At 41.2% G+C, this 23,269-nt stretch overlaps 1 protein-coding gene across 4 annotated transcripts in view; it reads right to left on the reverse strand.

Annotated features, from left to right (window-relative positions):
* slc12a5a (solute carrier family 12 member 5a) overlaps positions 1-23,269 on the reverse strand; it is a 133,273-nt gene that overhangs the window by 38,449 nt on the left and 71,555 nt on the right. For all 4 annotated transcript variants that reach the window (XM_035152608.2, XM_035152607.2, XM_035152610.2 and 1 more), the window contains exons 2-3: positions 2,044-2,144; positions 1,428-1,565 (exon numbers count right to left, since the gene is read on the reverse strand). In XM_035152608.2, the coding sequence (XP_035008499.1) occupies positions 1,428-1,565; positions 2,044-2,144 (239 nt within the window). The remainder of the gene's footprint in view (positions 1-1,427; positions 1,566-2,043; positions 2,145-23,269) is intronic.

The following is a 23,269-nucleotide window of genomic DNA, read 5'->3' on the forward strand; positions in this document are numbered from 1 at the left end:
CCTACCACTCTTAATCCTGTCAACTGTTTCCAGGGGTCGTATTTATTCTGTGTGATGTTGTTCCAGCGAAAACACGGAAAACACACACAGAGGTTTGTGGATAATCTGGATGAAGTGAAAAACTGTCTCTGGAAAGAGAGCCTGCGGTTGATCAAATATGAAATTTCAATGTGCTTTAATGTTCTGCTGACACAGGCTCATGGTTAACTCATTCAAATGTATTCAATGTTTTCATGAATTTACGGAGGTGTGGGATTCTAATCTTGAGGTGCACGGTTTATTATTGAGCTGGAAAATAAAAATGTTTACAGCAAATTCATCCCACATCTGAAGAGCTTGATCAATAGTAATGAATTTAGTTTAGACCTAAAATTGGTTTATCTGTTTATGGTACTGTCGGACAATGTCAAATGTATTGCTGGTTGTTCCAAACGCAAAATGGACAGTGGAGGGAAAAATCTGCCGTAATGGAGAGGAAGGAAACAAGATGGCATTTATCCCCACTGAGGATCCATTGTATATCTAAAGGATCCATCTGGATTCCTTGTGGGAAAGGCAGACGGTATATCTGATAGATTCACTGGCATTCAAGGTCATCGTCAGAGGAGAATTTGCTTCAAGGTCAGACAGAAGAAAGGATACCTGAGTGAAAGTGAAACAGTGACAGAGAAACAGGAGGTAGTGGAAAAGAGTTTTAAAAATGTGAATTATCTTGTTATGTAAATCAATCACTTTTCCACTAGTCTTTCGCAATAAATTGTCATTACGTCTTTCATTATTTACATAATCATCACCATTATCGGCCCCTGTTTGCATTTCAGCTTTGCTATATTACATCTCAATGTGCGGCTAAAACCACCAATTTCCACAGGATTAATAATGTAGCTGCCTGTCTGTTGATGAAATGAATGAGAGGAAAAAAAACAGCCTGTAAAGTAAACGCCTTCCTTCTGGCATCTCACCACCCAACAGCAGAAAATACCAGGAGGGGTGAGATGTGGAAGGAACTCATTAGTGAGTAGCATTTAAGATGCAATGCAGTCACACCAACAAGGGATTTATAAAATCCACAGAGGACGATTGACAAACTCTAAACCGGTGGAGATGTTCTGTCTCTCCAGTGAATGTGTTAGAAAAATAACTGATGTAATCTAATGGAAATCACAAACCTATAATGGTCACACTTAATAATAATCCCTTTGGCAAAAAGAGTATAACCTCTTTCAGGTGAAGTTGAGCTGTATCAAACTGTGAGGTAGTGAAAAGCCAAACACAAACTTTACTACAACTATACTTAAATGTGTGAATTTAATTGTGTTGTGTTTGTAGGACATGCATGATTGCAGTATATTTGTAAGAATGAATGCGTAGTTCCATGTACTGTGTGCTGCATGTACGTATAGTTCAACAAGTACTCTGTTAAATACCTTGACGGGTTTCTTGCGCGATGACTCGGCCTCGTTGTTCTCGGCCTCCTCGTGCTCCTTGCTACCTTGGGGCAGGTTGGAGTAGTTGGCCAGGCTGCTGAGGAGAGACGACACCATGGGGCTGGTGTCCATCTCCTCCTGCAGAGACACACACACGGACACACACAGACACACACAGACACACACACAGAGACAGGAAAGTCTGGAGTCAGTGTTTTCATCATTGCCTTTAATCCTCTGAGCCAGCCAAGTGAACTCTATAACTCCAGGAGTGTTTCATTAGATCACTGAAAATCAATAACAATTTCACGTAACGTGTTACTCTCCACACGCCCTTGCGGATTCCTGCCCAGTTAGAGCAGAAAAATAAAGTGCTTACAAAATAAAATGTTCATCGGCAGATTTTGTTTTCTTTGTTCTTGTTCATCCCACAGAGAAACACAATATAAATACATTTGCGCAGAGCTGTGGCGAGTTCACAGAGACTTTCTCCTGTAGCAGTGTGAGATTTTCTTCGCAGTAACTTATTCAACTTATTATCAATGATCGTGCTTTTTATCATGCCTGGTTATGTGTGTTAACAAATCATTGTGTGTGTGTGAGTGTGTGACTGTACCTCAAACAAGGCCATGTTCTTGCCGTCATACTGCTGGCTCTTCTCTGCGGCAGCATCACTGCTGTTGATGAAGGGGCTGCTCTCCTTGGGGTTACTGTCGCCTTCAAGAAACACACACACACACTTCACTTTTAGACTGAACTGAAATACAACAGACGACAAACAGCACGACAGCAAAATGAACAAGCCACTTTCGTTGTGTAAGAAAAAAACATTTTGTGGCCTAACAACCAACAACAACTTTTCCAAAAAAATAGATTGACTTTTGAAATAAACGATTTCTTTATTTATTAATCCATTGCTTAAGCAAAGAGAGACACGTGGACATAAGGCTCGAACAAGAGGACGTCTGCCAGAAGAGGAGGGGAGGCCTGTCGTCTCCACAGAGCGCCCACAGTCAGAAATGCAGAGAAACAGAACCATACTTAATGGAGTGTGCACTCACAATATGTGAAGTGCTATATATTCCATATGGCCATCGCAAGAAGGCAAACATCTCAATCAGTTTGTCGCTACAGTGACAAACAATGAGATCGCTAGAGAGGGCTTCCACGAAGAAATAATGAGAAATAAAACTAAAAATAAAGTAATAATACACAGCGGCTTTTTAAACATCAACGGTGCGATGTGATTTCATTGACAGCTTGTTGTCGGCATCATGACTCCATCAAGAAGCATCTGTCTATCGGCCAAATCTATCTCTCTATATAGTATATGTCACAATATCAGCATTTGTAAAATCGTTGAGTTGTGAAGATCCCGCAAGATAAAATGAAATAAATGGATAATCAATTAAATGAAAATAAGTAAAAATAGTGTGTTGTGCTTGTGTTTAATTCCAAGTATTTTCCCATTGACTCATCACAGAGAGACTGAAAGGTATTGACCACACAGGGTCTAATGGACCAGAACTAAAAGAGCAATGATGCATCTTTTCTTTTTTCTCTTGTGCCTTTGACACTAAGCGGTGTACAGGTGTGACAATGACTGGAATCCAATTCACAGCTGTACATCAATCACTCCTCTGTAAAAAAAAAACTCAACACCTCGATTTAAAAATATTGATTCACTGTCATCAAACAAGCAGGTTAATCTTATCCCTCACATTCTTTAACATGTCCAGAATATAAAATAATATATTAAAAATAAAAACAAGGACAAACTATTGATTTGACGCAGTAACTTCTCCAGCCTCATGCGGATCCAGGGAGAATATGGTTATTTTACACATCACAATTTAGAGCATATTAGCCTTGGTACTTGAACTGTTTCCCGAGCAGATGTTTGCCCTCGTCTGGAAGAATAATTAAATTTAGAATCGCTATTTTCCATCAAGTACAGTGAAGGTCTTGGTGGCGCAGAGTTTGGCATCCTATTTGCACCTTCTCCTCCGAGCATCTCTTGAGGGAGATAGCAGATTGCTCTCCCTCTGGCTCTCAGTCCTGTCTTGGACCGAGCACCGCGAGACCAGGTTATTTATAGCCAGGATGCCGCAGCCATGTGCCATGACGTTGGGGCACAGATAACAGCCAGCACACTGTTCTACAGAGACAGAGCAATAGGGCCACTCAGAAGGGGGACGCTGAGGGAAAAAAAGGGGCCGTGCATGAAGATTCAGAGCGGGAAAAGAGCGCAGGAGGGTGGGGACGTTAATGCAAAGAGAAGGAAAGTAAGAGAATGAGGGTGCTGATGAGAAGATAGAGAGAGACACAGATAGATGGGGTGAGAACGGAAAGTGACAGTGAGCGAGATATGAGCTCAGACAGACAAAGACGAGGCAGCCAGACTTGAAATGGGCACCCGCAGAGGGACAGAAGGGAGAGGAACGAGAGAGAGAGACACACTTAAGTCCTCGGCTGCAAAATGTAAAAGCTTCTGCCGCACTCAAGGTTCATCTCTGTGTGACCTGCAGGTTAACAGCAGTTAAAAGCTGGGTGAGAGCATCCGACAGGCTTCTCAGAACACTTGGATTATTTAGTTGTTTGTTTTAAAAATATATTTTTGAACCTCTTCAAACCACGTGAGGAAGATTCGATTTTATGATACTCCATGTGCATCAGTGCAGGATACAGGCTGGTTGGAGCAGTGATGAGATTAACAGCTACGAACACAGGATTGACCCTCAGTATTTAATTTAATCATGGACACGTTTTGAAAACACTTCCTCTATGTTACCTTCCTCCTGCTTTTACTCTGTACCAAATAATCGGAATAAAACTGTTCATATTTGGGAATGAAAACTAACAAAAAGAACAATAACTGTTGAATTTTTGAAGTCATTTCAGAAAAATATAAAATTTTCAGTGTGTCTTTCTTCTCCATTGTGAGGATATGTTGCTTTTCTAGGTTTCCTACCAGATCAGGTAGAATATTGCTGCATTAATAAAATAAAAATTTCAAAGACCTGTCGATGCTTTTTCATTATTTCTTAGACAAAATCAGTCAATGAAAACAATGAAATGTGTAATTGTTTATTTTGCACGACTTTTCTTGTTTTCTTATAATAAGTAATATATTTGTTCTTGTGGTTCTCTTGTAAAAGACTAAACTAACTAACCTTTCATTGTTGCAAATATATTGACACTCGTACTTTATACACTTTATTTTTATGCAAAGCACTGAATTGGTGTGTTTTGCTGCAATGGATACAACTAACTAACCAAGTAGGCGACGGTACTTTTTGAGAAATCTTTACATCAAGCATCAGACACTGTCTAGAAAACAGTACATTTTCCATATATTTTCCATATAACATGCAGCTAGATGTTGTTAGATATTACTTTGATAATTAGATGCTCTGCTTTTTGACCGAGCTCTTGAAGAATCCAAGCAGCAACGAGGACCATGAGGAAGAACTAATCCTGAACAATACAGTACATTTATCACATAAGAAGGAGGCTGGAGGTGACGGAGGCTGCAGCAGCAAACACAGAACGATCAAGTTCCGGACCTGAACTAACTTGCATTTTGTAACATTACACCTGACAGTGATGGAATAAAATGATGATGCTTCCCCAAGTGTCTTGACAGCTCATTTGTAACACACACTATAGACAACACACCCACACACCCACACACACACACAGTGAGGGTTAATGCCCCACAGACGACTATCCTATCACTTATCTCTCCACAGCCCATTTCTCCTCATCGTCTAATAATTAAAACTCCATCATCAAAGCAGTGATGGATCCCCCCTCTCCGGAAAAATGACAGTGCCCAAAAGAGTTTTGCTCCTCCCGCATCCCCCAAGCAGCTTATCCCCCTTCAATCTGGTGGGATCCGTCCGACAATGGCTCTCACTATCAAAGCCCGTCGCTATCTATGGTCAAAATCCAGAGCTTTGCTGCTCACTGAGCATGTGATCGTCTTATAAATTCCCCACAAAAAAAACAGAATCAACACTCTCCTCTCATCTTCATCTCGTTGACGTTTCACCAAAGCAGCAGTTTACTGTGAATGTATTGGATATAAACAGACGATGAATGGGTCTGTCTTTAATGGACATAGTTATTGTGCTTCCTGTGATCAGCAAATGATTGTTTGGTGTTTAAAATAACTTGTTATGGTGTCTCGTTTGTAGCGTGGTAGAGATGTTGTATTTGCACAGTGACAAAGTGCAGAGCTGGGCCATTATTTACAGCATCAGTGAGGTTGATACCGTAGACTGCCACGATTCTCTGATAACATCGACAACAGACTCGATCTAAAATGATCTGATGGTAGTTTTCATCCATCACTAAACACTTTCCAGCTCTATAGCCGTCTTTTAGGAGGATTTTATTCGTTAATTCATGTTTATCTTTTGTGTTTGGACTGTTGGTTAGATTTGAAAAAGTCACCCTGGGCTGTAGAAAAAAATGATGAACATTTTTATCTATTTATTGACATTTTACAGACTTTCAATTTTAAAAACTATTAAATTATTGGGTTAACAATTGATTACTTTCTAAATGAAATGTCAGAAAAAGATGACAAACTATCACAATATCCTTACGCCCAATGTCAAAGGTCCAAAACCCAGCAATATGTATTTTCTATCACATAAGAGAGAAAATATGATTCATACATTTAATATATTATGAGAATTGTAATTGTTACACTTCCAATCAATAGATTAATCAAATCTAAAACAGAGATTATAATGGCACTAATTTCACTATTGAGAAATATCATATATTATATATAGTTATGCAATTTCACTCATCTGTCATCAGAGTATCTTTAAATTAAACATAATTAAAAATATTACATTGGCTATATTTTATCTTCTACTGCGGTCTGCTGTGTTGTAATTAGCTGTTCTGTTGGACTTTAAATTATCACATAATGCACTACATCCTGTGTTCAGCCAAACACTATGACAAATTGGTATTCATCATCATATTTAGTAAATTAATAATATACAATATGAATTGTTTTTGTGCAGAAAACATTCAGTTTGGGTTCGCTGTCAGAAAGAGAGACTTTATAAACTGAATAGAAATATGTGAATGTTGTCCTTCTAATGTGTTTCCCTCATGTCTGTATTTGATGTCCACATACTTTCCACCTTCTTGTATCTGTGACTAAGAGCTTCACCAGCCGGCTGGACGTTTGCCGTGTTTGAGAGTAAAAGACAACTTTTACTACAAATGAGTGGAGGCCTGCTCCACTGATCTCATTCTGCGGTTTACAGCTTTCCTGCAGATCTTTGAACAGAGGAGCCACAGAGGATTAAATGTTTGACTTTGTTTTATTGATCCTTCTTGTACAGTGTCGAGGTGGCGACAGTCACAGTTATTGCTGTCCCTCTCTCCCTCTCTCCCTCTCACTCTCACTCTCACAGCCAGTGGTGCTCTCTCTCTCTCTCTCTCTCTCCCTCTCTCTCTCTCTCTCCTGCTCCGTGTCGGGCTGCCGTACTGCTCGCTCTCTCAGAGGAGTGAATTCGAGGGGAAAAGCCAAAGTGCAAGATGTTGATTCTTGAGGAGCTGACTCAACAGAGGCTTAAGGACCACTTGTTGATTTCGTAGCGTGTGTACATGTATGTGTGTGTGGTCCGGGCATTACTCATTACCCTGAATCTGTTTACACACTGTTCACATTATGGGGACTTCTCTTCCTTGTGGGGACAAAACCAAGACCTCATAACATAAATAATTTGATTTAATTTAAGGGGAAGTGATGTTTTAAGGTTAAAGTTAGGATTAGGCAAGTATGGTTAAGTGGTAAGTCTGTAGACACGGAGACACGACTGTGTGTGTGTGCTGAACAGCAGTAGAGAGGTGGCTCGACCAATTAATCTCTGTCTTAATCTGGGCAGAGAAAGATGGATTTCAGCCATTTTATGTAAAGTAGGGCCACATGAAAAATTATCACCATCCTCTTAAAATGCAAAATAAATACCTAGGATTTTTATACACGTCGGAAATTAATTCTCAGCTCCTTCATGCATAAAGGTAAATATAGACTATCCTTTTGGCTGTTATACTGCGACTGGAGTAAACACTAAGCACACGTGCTCGACGAGACATTTAATTTGCATCCAGAGAGAAATGCTTCATGTGTTGGAAGAATGAAGAAATAAAATGGAATTGGTGAAACGGAACCAAACAATTAAAGAGAAGAAGTTGGATTTTCTGGCTGCGTTCCTCGCCATTGTTCCCTGGTGCATCGCCAAATTCAAGCAGGTCTCGAGTTCAGTCGCAGATTCTGTTGTCTCCTCTCTACGTCACCACACATATTCATTAATTAATCTCTCTCTCTGTCTCTCTCTCTCTCTCACATACACACTATCAGCTCTCTGTGACATGGCAGAGGAATATTAGGTGGAGTCAGGTGAAAGATTAAGGTCACTTTAATCTAAATTCCAGTCCAGACAGTGCACCCAAACATGTCTATGTGTAATTCTGAAAAAACAAACAAAGATAAACTAACCTAAACTAGCAGATATTTGTAAACTCTAAGTTAAAAGGCAGTATGATAATATGCAGATCACAGGTTACATAAATAGATTTAGTGATGTTAAAAAATATATATTTTTAATAACATTTTTCCAGCAATTACAAATGAATATAAAGTTAAATTAAATGTTTGTACTTTCTTGTCTACTCAATTTATTTGTGACTAGTAATGTCTCAATACATTTGTAAAGTTTATGTATTCCATCATTAGTATTTTGTTTTTGTTTGTACATGATACGTGGACAGGGACAACAGGTGGTGAACTTATATCCTAATTCCATTAAGGTGACAGACGATAAATGTTGACCTGCCCTTAATCAATAAATTCAAAGCAAAAATCACTTAACTTGATTAGTTTAAATTCTTTACAAATATCTATTTGGAAATATTATGAATTTGACATGAGATAACTATTATTTTCTTTTCTATAAGTTTCTCTATCAGCTGTGGGGTGTCTACTTCAAAATATATGAAGACAGAACAAGACAAAATGTATCCATGGTCATTTTCTTTAAATACTGAATTTAACAAGAGATTGTAAGAGATGTACACAATTTTACACACATGATAGGAGAAAATAGCAAAAGCTTATAGTTACATGCCCACATCTGCCCACACAAACTGTCATAAATAGACATTCCCTCCTATCCTGGCTCCTGCACCACATCACAGACACAACAGCCTTGTATAACAGGATCTCACTCTCCCTTTTTCTGTCTCCCACTCTCCTCCATCTCTCTTCATCCTTCTTCTCTCAGCCTGCTGCTGCTGCTGCTCTCGCCCGTGATCTGTTTTTATAGTTACATATATTTAGGTGGCGTGATACCTACTGTATGTACAAACGCCCCTTTTCCTCATTGTGCTGCAGGACAGGACCTGTGTGCTGATCTGTATTCAGGCTGCTGCTTCAGCCCACTATGAATTTTAATGCAGCCTTGCCTCACAGGGTATGACTTTGGCACAGTCCCTCCGACAGAGACCCTCGCTCCTGATTGGCTCCTGAGCCGACGGCAGCGGACTGGCCGAGAGCGGAGGGACACGGGAGGATGTCTGTGCACACGGGGCCACATGAGAGCATCTAGCAGCTCTTAGCAAGTCGGCCGGGCTTCCAAACATGTCACTGTTTGAGGCCTGATGATGAATGGGTGGGTTTGGTCCAATTTCCCCTCGCTGCCGCTGCCTCGCCTGTAGCTGTGCACGTCAGGATTAATTTTTGTTTAATGGCAGACCCCTGCAACGCCTTCCCAGCAGCACCCTGTCTATCTGACATCAGGCACAGAAGGTGGTTGTACACAGGAGGAGACTGACACATGGATAAAACTATGCCTTTTAGTTGTTAGCGCGGCCGACAGGAGGGAAATCTTAGCAGGGGTCCGAGGGGTGACAACCGCCAGACGTGGTGTTGAAATGATGCAGAGAAAAGGCAGATTGAGAATTCTATTTACTGTTGGAGTTTATTCATTTTTATCATAGAATTCAATTTCTTCGGCTTCTGCTCACACATTATCTGTACTATTCTAATCTCCAATCTCCAACTGACATGAGCAAACAGATGACAAACCATTTTAGTACACTCGCTTAAGTATCTTGAATTTCTCTTCATCAGATTAGAATAAAATAGAGTTGCTGCTGCACTGTAAAAGAAAAATCCCGTTAAACGTTGCCCTTAAGCACTTTTCTCGAAAACCTTTGTCTCAACATGTGTCTTTACTGTCCAGCTGCCATTTGAGAGAAGCTCTGAGATGGTTAAAATGTTAACATGTTCAATCCGAGTGGCCTTCATTACCGTGCACTTGCAGCAATTAAGCTTTAAGAGCAACAGTAAAGGATTTTAGAAAAGAATTCTGCCTCGGGTTTTGCCTCTCAGGATACAGATTGCCAAATACTCCGGGTGAAAAGATAATTTCTATATGTTTTCATTTACTTCTCCTGAAAAGACACTAGAATTGTTAAGATAATGGAGTAAAAGAGAGTAGTTTTTACCATAAATGTGGAAAACATCAATTGTTTATTCAGTTTAAAGATTAACTACCTCAACCAAGGCCCAACAGTTCCCTTAAATTCTATCAAGCTGCAGCAAATTTCACATAATCAATTATTTCCTGGGAATAGGGTTAGGGATGTGTTGAAAAACACCTTATGTGAGAGTGTTAAAGAAAGTGGAGAAAGAAAATCATTGAATCCGCCCCCTGCTTCGGATACACAACAAAAATTTAATGGGTTCTTCCCTGACACATACGGCATCTGTCCACCGTGTTTCGTGGAAATCCATTTGAGTGTTATTGTGCAATCTTGATGAAAAACAAACGACTGGAAAGGGGTGAAAGCATCACCTTCTTGGTAGAGGTAATAAATCGATGGGTTGAAGAAAACCGCCCATCACAGTTTTCCAGAGATGAGGACTAGTGATCTTGTTTCGTATGAATGACTCAAATGATTTATCTATTATCAAAATAAAGAGATAATAACCATGAACCGGAATCATGATGGAAGAACATGCATCTTGTTTTGTGACATACAGTGGAAATACTGAAAAAAGCGTTGTTATATTTATTTTTGGTTTAAAAACACAAACTTTTAAGCCAAAACCTTACTTTGCCGTCATAACTCGCTGCTCAGACTCCCTCAGGTGGTGGACTGGCTATGGGAGGAAACCCTGTGTCATGTCAGTCTCCATGCATGCCTCCTGCATGCATGGAGACTGCCTGTGGGAGTGACTGTAGCTCGCTGCCTACTGCTGCTGTAATTGGTGAGCCATGCAGCCTAACAGGGCTGGAGGGATGAAGGAGGGAGATGAAAAAAACACAAATGCGTGGGTGGAGGTGAGGGAGTGAGAGCAGCAGGGAGCGAAAAGGACTGAGTGGGAAGAGAGGTGAGGTGTGGTAGGATTACACACTGGTGAGGTAATTGGATGAGGAGCAAAGGTGTCCTACACCCGCTATCTTTTTTTACTTTTTTTAAGAACAGTGGAGCCAGTGGAAAGACGCAGGGCGAGAATCAGATGGGAGCGGGAGGACGGGAGGGAGATGACAGGATGGGGGGAAACGATAGCAGCTGCGCAGGCTGACATATTTTCATGAGGTCATGATTAAAAATTCTCCCCAACTTATCACATGCCAGGAAACCAATTTAACTCAGAAACATAATTTCCTTCTCGTGCTCTGGTGCCAGGCCTGGACGTGGAGCCAAGCACCATCGCACCCTTATTACATTTGGCACATTTTGGGACAAGGAGCTCCAATAAGAGAGGCCCAGCCACCTGTGACAGGACCACAGAGGTATCTTGGCAGAGTCAGAACACGGGAGGGAGTGTTATCGATGGTAGGGATGGTTTATGTGATTGCTAGGTCTGATCGAAGGTGACAGGGCTATCATCTGGCCAGGTCTGCAGCTTTCTGGCTCTATGATGGAACGCTGGAGGTGTGAACCGAGGCGCAAATTAACACCTGAGTGGTTTCTCTCCCGACTGACCCCTCCTCCTTCCCTGGATGTGGCCGTGTTCTCCATCCATCCCCAGCCCGAAGTCAGAGATAAAGCAATCTAGCCAGAAGCCCAGAGGACTTTACTGGGAAGAGGGCACGTCCTTCTCTCCTCTCTCAGCATCTTTTCTCATTTATTTCGTTCTCCGCGTCTTCTCCTCTCAGGTGTGATTCCACATCCCTGTGCTCTCTTCTCTCTCTCTCTCACACTTCCCACCACTCTCTCCTTCACACTTCTGTCCCTATTGCCCTTTTTCCTCACCCCTCAAGCCTTCTATCCTCAACTCCTCTCTCCTCCAGAGCAATAACAAAGTCAATAGACAAGGCTGTGGACACAGAAAAAGAATCTAACACATCGGGGTGAATCAGCGTTCAACTTTGAGATGGCGCAAGATAAACTCACTAATAGAGTCGGAAGATATAAAAAGAAATTCAAGGAAAAGAGAGTAATATGGTGACAGATGAATAATCATTCCTATGATTTATTATCATCTGTAGCCATTATTGTACTAATCTGACTTTAATGTGATTACATCCTGCAGCAGACTACAGACTAGACAAACAGACTGGTGAGAGTCGCAAGTTTACTGGAAATATAACTGTACTGAATTAGAAAACATTAATAAATCAATCCCTAAAAATGATATCAGCCATGTATTTTGATGATTAAATTAACTAATATTAAGTCTTTATATAAATAAATGTTCTGTATTCATACAGCACTTGTCTTGCCTTGACGACCACTCAAAGCTCTTAAAGTGGAGTTTATGCCATTCACACACACCCCTATAGGGCTTTTGGGAAAGTCCAACTTTTACCATTTGCTTTTTCTATTTCTTTGCTTCGTCATTATCACATTTCAGAAACTTGAGTGTTGCTCTGTCTTTATGTTTACACAGATTAAATCATTACGCTCGTTGATCACTCTAATGCAAATCCTCCAGACTTTTTATCTGTTTACTGGACCGACTTCAGGTTCACAGATCCACTTTACAACTGGGAAAACTGCCACAGCCCCAGATGGTTTGTCTGCCTCCACTGGCCTGGCAAAGCTTGGACTTATAAACCTCTTAAGAAATTTAATTTATTAGTTTTTTTGTCAACAAAAGCAAAACTTTTCTAATATTCACTTGACCGACTGACAGCGTCATCATTAGAACTAAAACATCCTCAAACATGTCTGTGACGTCTGTGATGCAGCACAATTAGTGCTTCAGTGCTGACTGGCCTGCCAACAGTGCAGTGTCTTACTACTTTATGAGAAGAGACAGACACTTCTTATGTAACGTGGCCAAAAATAACATCAGTGAAGCTTTTCACCATCTTCTCTGAAAGTCAAGGCAAGCTGACATGGTGGGGCGTAAGACTGAGGGGATGAATCTACATCAAACTAATTTGCAGGGAACTAAGAGCATAAATTCTGCTGATTTATGAGTGAACAAGCAGAGCGGGTCATAAAACTCATGAACTCAATAGCAGCCGTGTTCAGATGTGTGATGAGCAGCAGTTCCATCTTGACCTGGTCCAGGACTACATTGTTTGAATGCCTAAGTGAATTCTCCAGGTTCCAGGACCGTGATGTGATAGTATAATGATCCTGAGAGAATATTTCATACAGCCCAGGGGCAGCAGAACAAGCTGTGACAGTAACAAAGTTGATCAAAATAACATCTTAGCAAAAAGTTGCTGATGTTGGAATGTGCTACTTTGAGAGAGATCAATTTTCTGTCTGAACCTGGACGAGCCTGATGTTTTCCCAGATTACAGGCTCGTGCATCTTTAAAAAAAATCAACTGCAACAAGAGCACTCATTTAGAGTTGTGCTTTTGTTTACCAGACAAAAAATATTTGTTCTTTTTATGCTTCTGCTCATGAGAGCGCTGACACAGTAAAGCCAAATTAATAAGCTGAAAGATGCTAAAAACAATATGATTCATCTCCGAGTTAAACCTTTCATGTTACACACTGTCGTTAACATTATATAATTAACATAAAAAATACTGATTAGTGCAACTTTAAAGGTCCAGTGTGTTTTCACGAGTGTGTTTCATCTAAATTATACAAATTTTGTTTTCTTTACCCTAGAATGGGCCCTTTATATTGAAATACTTTATATGTACATCAAGGGGGGGTCCTCTCTATGGAGGCCACCATTTTACTTGTAGTAGCCCAGACTGGACAAACTAAACACCCTTTGAGTTTTTATGAAAACTGAAGGTTACCACAGGTTCTCTGTCATGTTTGGAAGGGGAGGGTGAGGTGGGGCGGTGTTCAGCTGCAACATGCAACTTCACCACTTTATGTCACTTAATTCTACACACTGCAACTTTAAGTTAAACTACGACGAGAGGACGGTAACCTTGCATCAACCCAAAGACATTTTGCAGAAAATAAAAAGAAGGAAGGGAAGGTGACGGAGCAGAAGAGCGCCAGAAATCATTCATAATGAGGAGAGTTTATAGCCTATCAACTCCAACGGCAGAAGTAATGGAGTCGGGAGAGACAGACTGCAGTCTCAAGCACTGCAGCAAGCGGACGGAGAGACAGACATAAACAGAGCCGAGGAACAGAAAGACAGACGGCGCCACACACACAAAAAAGACCCTGAGCCTTGTTCTTCAATCTGGCCCGGGCAGATAAGACCACAGCATTCAGGGATTTATCAGGTTCCTCTGTACAGGTGCATTACCTGGACGGCTGAGCACAGCCCCAGTCATTTACTGATAGTGCACAGTATATGTGCCCCTTGTGAGTGTGTGTGTGTGTATCTCGGTTTCTAACACTTGTGTGCCCGTTTATTTGTGAAGGTGTGTGTGTGTGTCTGTCTCTGTTTGTGTGTGACCGCTCTGCCCAGAGAACCACCGCAAGGCCGAGGCTCATCTTGTGGAAGAAGGACAGATGTTGGTGGATATTTCAAGTCTCTGGCAGATAAATAAATCATGGAACACTGGTTTGGATTTAGACAGAGATGAAAGCTTTAAGAGCTGAGCTTTTTGCAGCTGCGCCCTGGGAGAGAGACGGAGAGAGAAAGTGGCACCAGGCAAACATACACAACCACGTCCCATCACCCCAGAAGTAAGGCCACCTCTTAAAAGGACTTACCTCGGATCATATCAGAGTCTAATTTCAGTGCTAAATATAGCTTATTAAATTCTTATGGGCACGAGTCATCTGCATTTCATAAAACATTAATGCAGTACGCAGCCCAAAAACTGTTTTTAAAACTTTGGATCCTTAGCACAAGCTCCCACAAAAGCCCTTTTCTCTGTGGATGTACTCTGGAGAGAAACGTAAAGAGGAAAGAGAGGGGCAATTGAAACAGGAAGTTAGAGCCGGCGAGCTCTGGGAGTTTATCTCCACTCCTCTGTCTCTTTTGGTCTAGACAGAATTATTTTTTAAAATAAAAAAAAGGAAGTGGAAGTTGTAAGAGAGGGGCCTCTAGGCAGGAGGGAAGTGAAGGAGCCCTTTGAAAAATTATCCTTTTCTTCACCTCCTTTTTCTCTTTCCGTTACCCTCTGCAGACTTCTGCCAGGCGAGTGCGAACCACTGCTCACTCTGTGTGTGTGTGTGTGTGTGTGTGTGTGTGTGTGTGTGTGTGTGTGTGTGTGTGTGTGTGTGCGCGTGTGTGTCAGACTGTGTCCTGGTGGACCCAAAGACTGTGGCTTTCGTCTGCCTTTGATTAATCCTATGAATTATGCATCCTGCGTCCCTCTGTTTGTGTGTGTCCATGTCCGTGTGTGTCCGTGTGTGGAACCGCGCCAGAGACTGCAGTGTTTAGTGACAGTGAATGATACTGCTTCGCCCTTCTCACACTCTCTCAATGACTCCCTCTCTCTCACTCACTCTCTCTCTCTTTCTCTAACACACACACACACACGCTGTCAGTTTATTAGGGACACCTATAGCTACTACTACTGCGGTCTTTAATCTAACAGTCATGCATTTTTAGTTTTTTCAGTTTTCTTTAAAACAGTGTGACAGTGTTACATGTGCAACTGAACTTGTTTAACATACACAAAACTGTACAACGTTAATCAAGTGCATGATGTGGCACGGTGTGGATCTACACTCTTGTTGCAGACACACACACAGTTTAGATGTTTTAAGTGGGTTCTAAAGAATAATACGGAAAAGAAAATAACAATAGTGATAGTAATAATATTAATATACCTAATGATCGATGATCAATATTCAACTGATTCAATTAAAGTTTGACATGAGGCGATGGTGCAAACTAAAGACGTATTATATCGGGGATGTTTCTATTCTCAGGACAGTATTTTTCCATCATGGAACTATGCAAACAAAAATGGTTCCATAATACAGACATAAAACTTTACAGGCATAAAATCCAAACATAAAACTTTTTGAGTGCTGTGCTGTGGTTTAAGTCTTCTGTTTATCGGTCCCCGTGCAGTTGTTAATTTCTGTTATGCTGAAATGCTGAATTGCAAAGAGTGTTTTGACAACTCGATCTTACAGTGAGCCGACACCGATCTCATTTATCCACACAACATGGACTGCAAAACATCTGAGCTTTAAAACAAGTTAAAGGAGTGTAATAGCAATTTGACTCAGGATTGTCAGTTAGGCATCAACCACCTTAAGCGACGGGTCAAATCCGAAAACATATGGGCCATTTTATACCAGAGAATAAATAGTATATATGTGTTTTCTGACTAAGGTCTCGTTTCCTCCACTGCTCAACAGGACATTAGGCAACGTGTGGCCCATTCTAACATGAATTCAAAACTGGCCTAAAACTATTTTTGATTATTCTAAAAATCACATCGTTTGAAACATTTCAATATCTATTTTTGTGCATTATCTCTCCACGAGGGCGGCCCACATAGCTTTCATAGAACTTCATCAATGACAGTGGTGTTGTGTGACTCCTGTCAGTCAGTCTCAATGTCAGTCACATTCAAATAAATCTTTTTTCCACAAGTGGATTAAATACTGAAATTTAGAATATTCCTTGACAACTGTAATGTATTTGAAAACAAGACAGCTTGTCCTGTGCATATATATATATATATATATATATACACATACATGACTGTACTTTGAAATATGCAGTGATTTTTACTGTAGCTGCTAAGACGCAGCAGTCATTCCTCTTGCCGACAGTCTAGCAGGTGATGAATCCAGCCAGCTGTCATTTCTCTCGCTCTCTTTTTTTCTTCTGTTGCAATCTGACTCTCTCTGCCTTTTCTACTATAGCTCTTTGCCTGCAGCATGATATTCAGAGGGAACCTGAGGAGAAGAAATACAAAAAAAGGGGAAAGAATATTGGAGATAAAGAGGAAAAAGAAAAAAGACAGAAAGGTTGGAAGGGTGATTGCAGTATTTTCAGCGGGAGAAGAGAAATGACTGCAGCAGAGGGAGGGATGGCGAGTGGGATATGAGCTCAGGGGGAAAAGGCAGAACAGAGATAGAAATCGAGGAAGAGATTGACAAAGGGAATCCATTCAGTCCAGACACGGGCGTTCGTACGGACATTGTCTGCCATCGAGATCCAACCATCTCACACACAATCCACCGGCCTCTTTTGCACACACCACGTTTAAACTGAGTAAAAGATACGGACTGTATGATTTAGAGCCGTGAGGTGTCCCAGCTGCTCAGCGGGGAGCAGAAAGCACAATGTCGAGTTACAGGTTACATCCTCACCACACCACCTGTGACCCCCCTCACCAGCTCCCATGGTTCAATATTTCCAGTCTCAACAGGAGGGAGAACAAGATAAGATAAGCCACTAGATTTCTTTTTGCAGTATTTCTGCTCATACTGCAGAAAAAAACTGGATTTAGAAAAAAAAACGCGCTATTGCACAGTATTTACAAACACGCAGACTTTAATAAATGAAGCACGAGCAGGGCCGCATATGTGGTTTACCATCGGCAGTGAGGCAGAAGACATTCAGTGAGCTCGGTGAACAGTGTGTTGCTGCTTCTGCCGTGTGCGTGTTTTTCAAAAGCTGCCCCACTGCAGAGCCAACTCTCTCTCCTGGAAACTTTGCACAGTGGCAGAAACCATAAATTGGACCTGAGCTGAGTATATGGACAAAACAAGTGAAGTCCTGTGAGAGTTGAATATTACATAAGTTCCTTTTGTCCTTGACTGGAACCTTTTCGGGATTCAGAGGCAGACAATCTGTATCTACAGAGAGTAAAGTGAGTCTGCTTGTTTGAAATGACATTGGATTAAAGGTTTTGGTTTACTATTATAGTTATAGCAATACTTTATATAGTATATGGCATTTTATATAACATTTATATGAACCTTTTGGTACATACTGATTTCCTCACCTCAGAGTCACATTGGTTTTAGAAGCAACACTTGTGGGTAATCCTGGAGGTGGCCAGTCTGTCACAGGGCTGATATCGTAGAGACAAACAAATATATGGGCAATTTAGAGTCACCAACCTAAACTGCATGTTTTTTCTAATTGTGGGAGGAACATGCAGACTCCACTCTTGATCTTTTCAAATGCTACTAATCAAGATCCAGTTAATAGTTTTACTTAAAAGATTCAAACTCATTTCACAGTCTTAATCAGCAGATTGGGTTTATTTTGTTTTCTTTAGATAACACTAGTGAGATTTTTTTTAAGGTTAGATCCCAATTTGCTTGACTTGCTCCAGGGCTACTGATAATATCAATGTACCACTAAATATGAGATATGAGCTCTAGCCAGCACCTAATGAAAATTTTAAGGATATGATACTGATACCATACTGTTTATACAAGAAATATTTGTTAGCCTGGTACCTTAGGTAACTTATTTATGTGCTCACCTTGATAAACTGATGGAAACCGTGTATATTCATGCCTAAATTAAAAGCGAGGCAGTTCCAACCCTGAGGTCTAATCTACCCTACGTGGACACAAGAATGACGACAACAGAAATGCTCAGACAACTAAATAATGCCAGAGACACGGCTCTGCTCTTGTTTTCGCTGTTGGTCTCAGATTGAAATGTTAGGCCAAAATGAGCGCAGACAAAATGACGATCAAAGTCGTTTCTCGCCGGCTGCCAATTCGAGAGATGTTCCTCCATTCCATTCGATCCAGCCAGTGGGCTGCTAATCCATCCCTGTCCTCTCTCGCTGTGTGTGTTGTTGAACGTTTGACAAGCCACCTCTGCCAGCCTCCAGCCACAGGACTGGCAGAACCGCCAGTGAGTCTCCCTCAGCGAGATTAAATGGATTCCCATCAAGTGGCGGTTAACCAGGCCACCATTTTGGGTCGTCCTTGTTGTCCCTGAGAATCGCTTACAGGTCAGTGACTCTACTAACAATCAATGGTGGGTTTTTTTTTTATGGACAATGATGACACAGCTTGAGTGAAGTCAATACCAAACAGGAGGAGGAAGAGTTCAAGATCTTCTCTACAGTGTAGTGTGCTGCGTTTTGTAACCAGCCTACTGTTGGTGTTGGTTGGAGTAAGTCAAAAACACTGCGTCTTTAATAATTTATTGGCAATATTTGGTCCTCTACACTCACCGTGACAGATGGGGAGGTATCCCAGCATGCTCAGGAGAAATGTCTTAAAATACAAAGAAGCTGTCGGTGAAGGATTGATGCTCCTCTGCTCGTCAGCGAGACTGAGAGGTTGAAATGTGTCGACTCCGCTCTCGACTATCGTGATGTCTAATCAGGTAACCTTGGACGTGATCGCTGTCTTTTGGATGTCAGTCATCCGCCCATTTTGCTGTGTGATGAATTTACCTTGTCAGTGGTTCGTCGTTTGCTGCCCTTTTCTGTGTGCCTTAAGAATTATGCGTGTGGTTTATTTGGTTTACTTAATGGTGCAATTTATCTCAACGTATGCGTGTGTACGTTGAGACTTTTTTATCTGTGTGTGTCTTGTGTGTTTAAGTCTGCGTGCTTGTGCATGCAGATTAAGTAAGGTGGGAACTGATGGCATGTCCGTGCTCGGCTATCTTCTTAGCCTGTCTGAGTGACGGGGGTGGAGACACGCTCCGGCTGAATAAAACATGAATTCCGACACGCTGTCAGCAGACACAAGCCTGTGCCGGATGACATGACAGACGTGCATGTGTGTGAGGAAGTAACAACTCCCTTGTGAGTTTAATTTAAAGAAGGGTTGCACAGTCTTTAGGGCTGTTGCAATAATCCAATATCTTTTTTTAAAACTTTGTATAGATATTGTGATAATATCATTATTTCAGCCATGATAATCATCTAGTGAAAATCTCCTGCTTTGACAGCTCTTATAAGCTTACATAACAATTTGCGCAGAAACTTGTTTACAGATTAAAATTTGAGGATTAGCTTTTTCATACATCTCATAGCCTCTACATGTATGTGTTTTATGCTAATTAGCTAATTTTAGAATGTCACAAAGCTTAATTTAGATTGCGAACTCAGTAAATATTCAACCTGCTAAAACACATTTGTGAGGAGTGTTTGTAGTTTGCACGTTGTGTGGCTGTAGACCTTCGGTCTCGTTTCCCAATGATTCTCAGTTTCAGTTCCTTATGTTGTATTTGCATTTGAAACTTTTACTGTCATAGTGTATTGTTTACTTTTATGAGTTGTTGTGTTGGACGAATAAAAACATAATTTTGTGTTGTTACTTAATAGTCACACAACTAGCATTAGGTGGTTATAATTTTGTTAGCATTTCATGGGTAAAATTATCAGTTCAACAATAACATAATATGATTAAGTCGATGCCTGGTTACAGCTTGAACATACATACTATAGATAGAGATATTCTCAACGTGAAATCATGTCTGAGCGTGTAGCGCTGCAAGGAATTGTGTATATGTTCTATATGCAACATCAAAGCTTATTTAATTCAATTATTTCTGCAACCACATCACCTCAGGAAAGAGAAATACATATGCAGCCTAACAAAGAAAATATGTAAACCCTTAAATCGACAGTGACAATCTCCTCCATGTAGTAGAGATGCAAACGTGATGCGCAGCTGAGTCACTTATGAACAACGTATGGTACACAGTGTTCTTGGTCTGCAGCCACGCTCAGCTTAACCTTGCCACATCCATGAAACAACATCATCTCACCAATATGTTTTCTGAGTCTAATCTCATCCGTCGCCGCTGACCTGATCCCCTTCTTCTTTAGTTCTCCTGCCGCCTCCTCGAGTCCTCACCACCGGCTTGTTTTCCTACTCACGCTTTCTCGCATCTTTCCCATCATCCCCCCCCTTTCCTCCTGCCTTCCTGCCTCTCACAAGCAGCTGGTGGTCTTCTGTTAGCCCCTTTGTCGGTGGATCTCCCCTGATGAGACACTGGTCTTAACACGAGCAGCACATCGCATCTGCCAAGGCGCAGATAAGTACACTCTTCCTAAGAACACTTCAGCTTCCCTTAAGCGCACATCTGACAGAAGCCTTGGAAGTGTAGGTTGACCGAGCCATCTGATTACTGCAGGGGCGCTGACACCACGTCGCTCTGGCTACGCAACAAAATTAAGACGCACTGTTAAAGCCAAATCTTTAATCAAGTAATCAAGCCTTTTTCCTTTGAATCAAAAAGGCAATGAGCAGAAATTAATGACTTATCAGATCGCAGGGTGGCAGATTATTATTATTTTATCTCAGTTTGATTAAGGAATTCTTGGTGTTCTTGTATGTTTATCTTACAGTCAACAAATACCATGAGAAATCCTAAATCATCTCCTAGTTCTTGCTTTTCTTCATGAACCTGTATTCATGACATAACATATTCCAGAAACATGAAGGTTTGGCTGATGTTGACGAAAGGGTGAATGGTTATTCGCTCTTAATGATTAATTTCTCGTTCTCATGATTAAAAGAAACAAGCACTGACTGTCGGTGGCAAATGTCTCCCTCCCTGTGCAGACTTTTTAACAACTTGTATAACAAGATCGCCAAAGTTCTGTCAGACAAAAGTCACAATAAACGCTGCTGCTCGAGGTCCTCATAACTTCACAAATGACTGACACTGTTATTCCTGAGAGGACGGTGTCAGAAACTGTGTTTGGCTCCGTTTTAGAAAGCATCGTGAAGGTTACTAATAGAACTCTAGATACATTCATCATTAAATTGAGCTAAACGATATACTGACACAACTGCAGGGCTGCAACTAATGATTACTGTCAGAATTGATTCATCTTGATTATTTTATCTATTAATAGATTCATCCATCATAAAAAAAGTTTTTGGTCCCACCAACAGTTTGAACCACAAATATACAGCTTATCATCAAAAAGAAAGTTGGAACCATTTCATTTTTGGCATTGGGAAAATGACAAATAATCAATAAATAGTAAGACTTTATGGTTTAAATCCCCTGAACGTTTAATGAAGGCTTTATACCACACTGTAATGCAGTCGTAAGCAATATTTGATTAAAACTAAAGTCTTGTGATCAGCTGTAAATGGTGGCTGCTGTAGATATATAGATACTGCATGACAACACAATAAAACAAGCCTTCATTGGAGAGGTTTTAACTGTTGACAAATACTCTACATTTGTACTACATTTACACCTACAAAAGTATTCCTTAAGCTGCTTTACAACTACATTATAGAACATTATAAACCATGTATTTTGCTTAAAAATGCTAAATAGGGAGACCCAAAATATATTAAATCACATTCTTCCAATAACTGACCAATTGACTTACTTATCTCTTATTATGATCTATATTTAGATAATAGTAATGCATGTACATAGGCTGGGTCTTCGAGCTGTGATTTGTTCTCAGTGTCAGGTTAAATGACCTGAGCACATCGGACGTTTAACTGCAGCGGCTTTACAAACTGTGACATTAGTCTTTACCGAGGAGGACAGTGGCCCTTTTGATACGAGTGTGTGCGAGTGGCGCTCCTTGCTCTCCCCGCTGCCTTTGAAAGGTGGATGCCGATGAAATGCTAATTACCCAGTGACACGAGGCCGCACGCGTGAAAAGTTCAAAGGCTGTTTCTGGGTGCAGCCCGACCTCAAAGCGCGGGGCTGGATCTGTTCCGCTCTGACTCGCTTCATCTACCGAAGGCCAATGTCACAGCGGGGACAGCCCCTCTACCTGCTCGCACTACATGTTACACAACCCCCCCCTACAGAGCGTGTGTGTGTGTGTGTGTGTGTGTACGTGTTTGTGTGTGTGTTGGGGGGGTACGCAATGTGCATATGCTTTTGTAAGCATTGTTAAATGAGACTTCGTATTTGGTATCCATGATGCTGCAGATTTTAACAGCTTCACTCTCTCTGCCTGTCTGTACGTGGTGTCCTCTTCAAAGCAATGCCTCCTACACTTTACTGAAAAAAAAATCCTGCTGGACGTTTGTCTTCATTTCTTACTTTTCATCAAGGATTTTCAAGGATATTTCAAACATTTTCTCAGCTGTTGAAACGATCCCTCCAGTTTTGAGCTGGTAACGTGTGCACAACTGGAATGAATAGCTGTGACTTGCTGCATTGCACTGCAGCAGCTCTGTGTGTGTGTGTGTGTGTGTGTGAGCACTTGCGTGCGTGCGCTGGGGGAGGTAACGATGTATGACAGGTAAATAGAGGTCACTTCCTGAAGGAGGATAACAGGGGAGGATTCACGGACATGCAAGCAAAACACACACACACACACACACACACACACACACACACACACACACACACACACACACACACACACACACACACACACACACACACACACACACACACACACACACACACACACACACACACACACACACACACACACGCTGGCTCTGCCTCCTCAGGTGATTTATGAAACGTGTCGGCTTTGCAAGTGTTTGCATTTGAGGGGGATTTGATGATGTATCACC

Source organism: Hippoglossus stenolepis, chromosome 3 (assembly GCF_022539355.2).
Source record: "Hippoglossus stenolepis isolate QCI-W04-F060 chromosome 3, HSTE1.2, whole genome shotgun sequence".
In the NCBI taxonomy this organism is placed as follows: Eukaryota; Metazoa; Chordata; class Actinopteri; order Pleuronectiformes; family Pleuronectidae; genus Hippoglossus; species Hippoglossus stenolepis.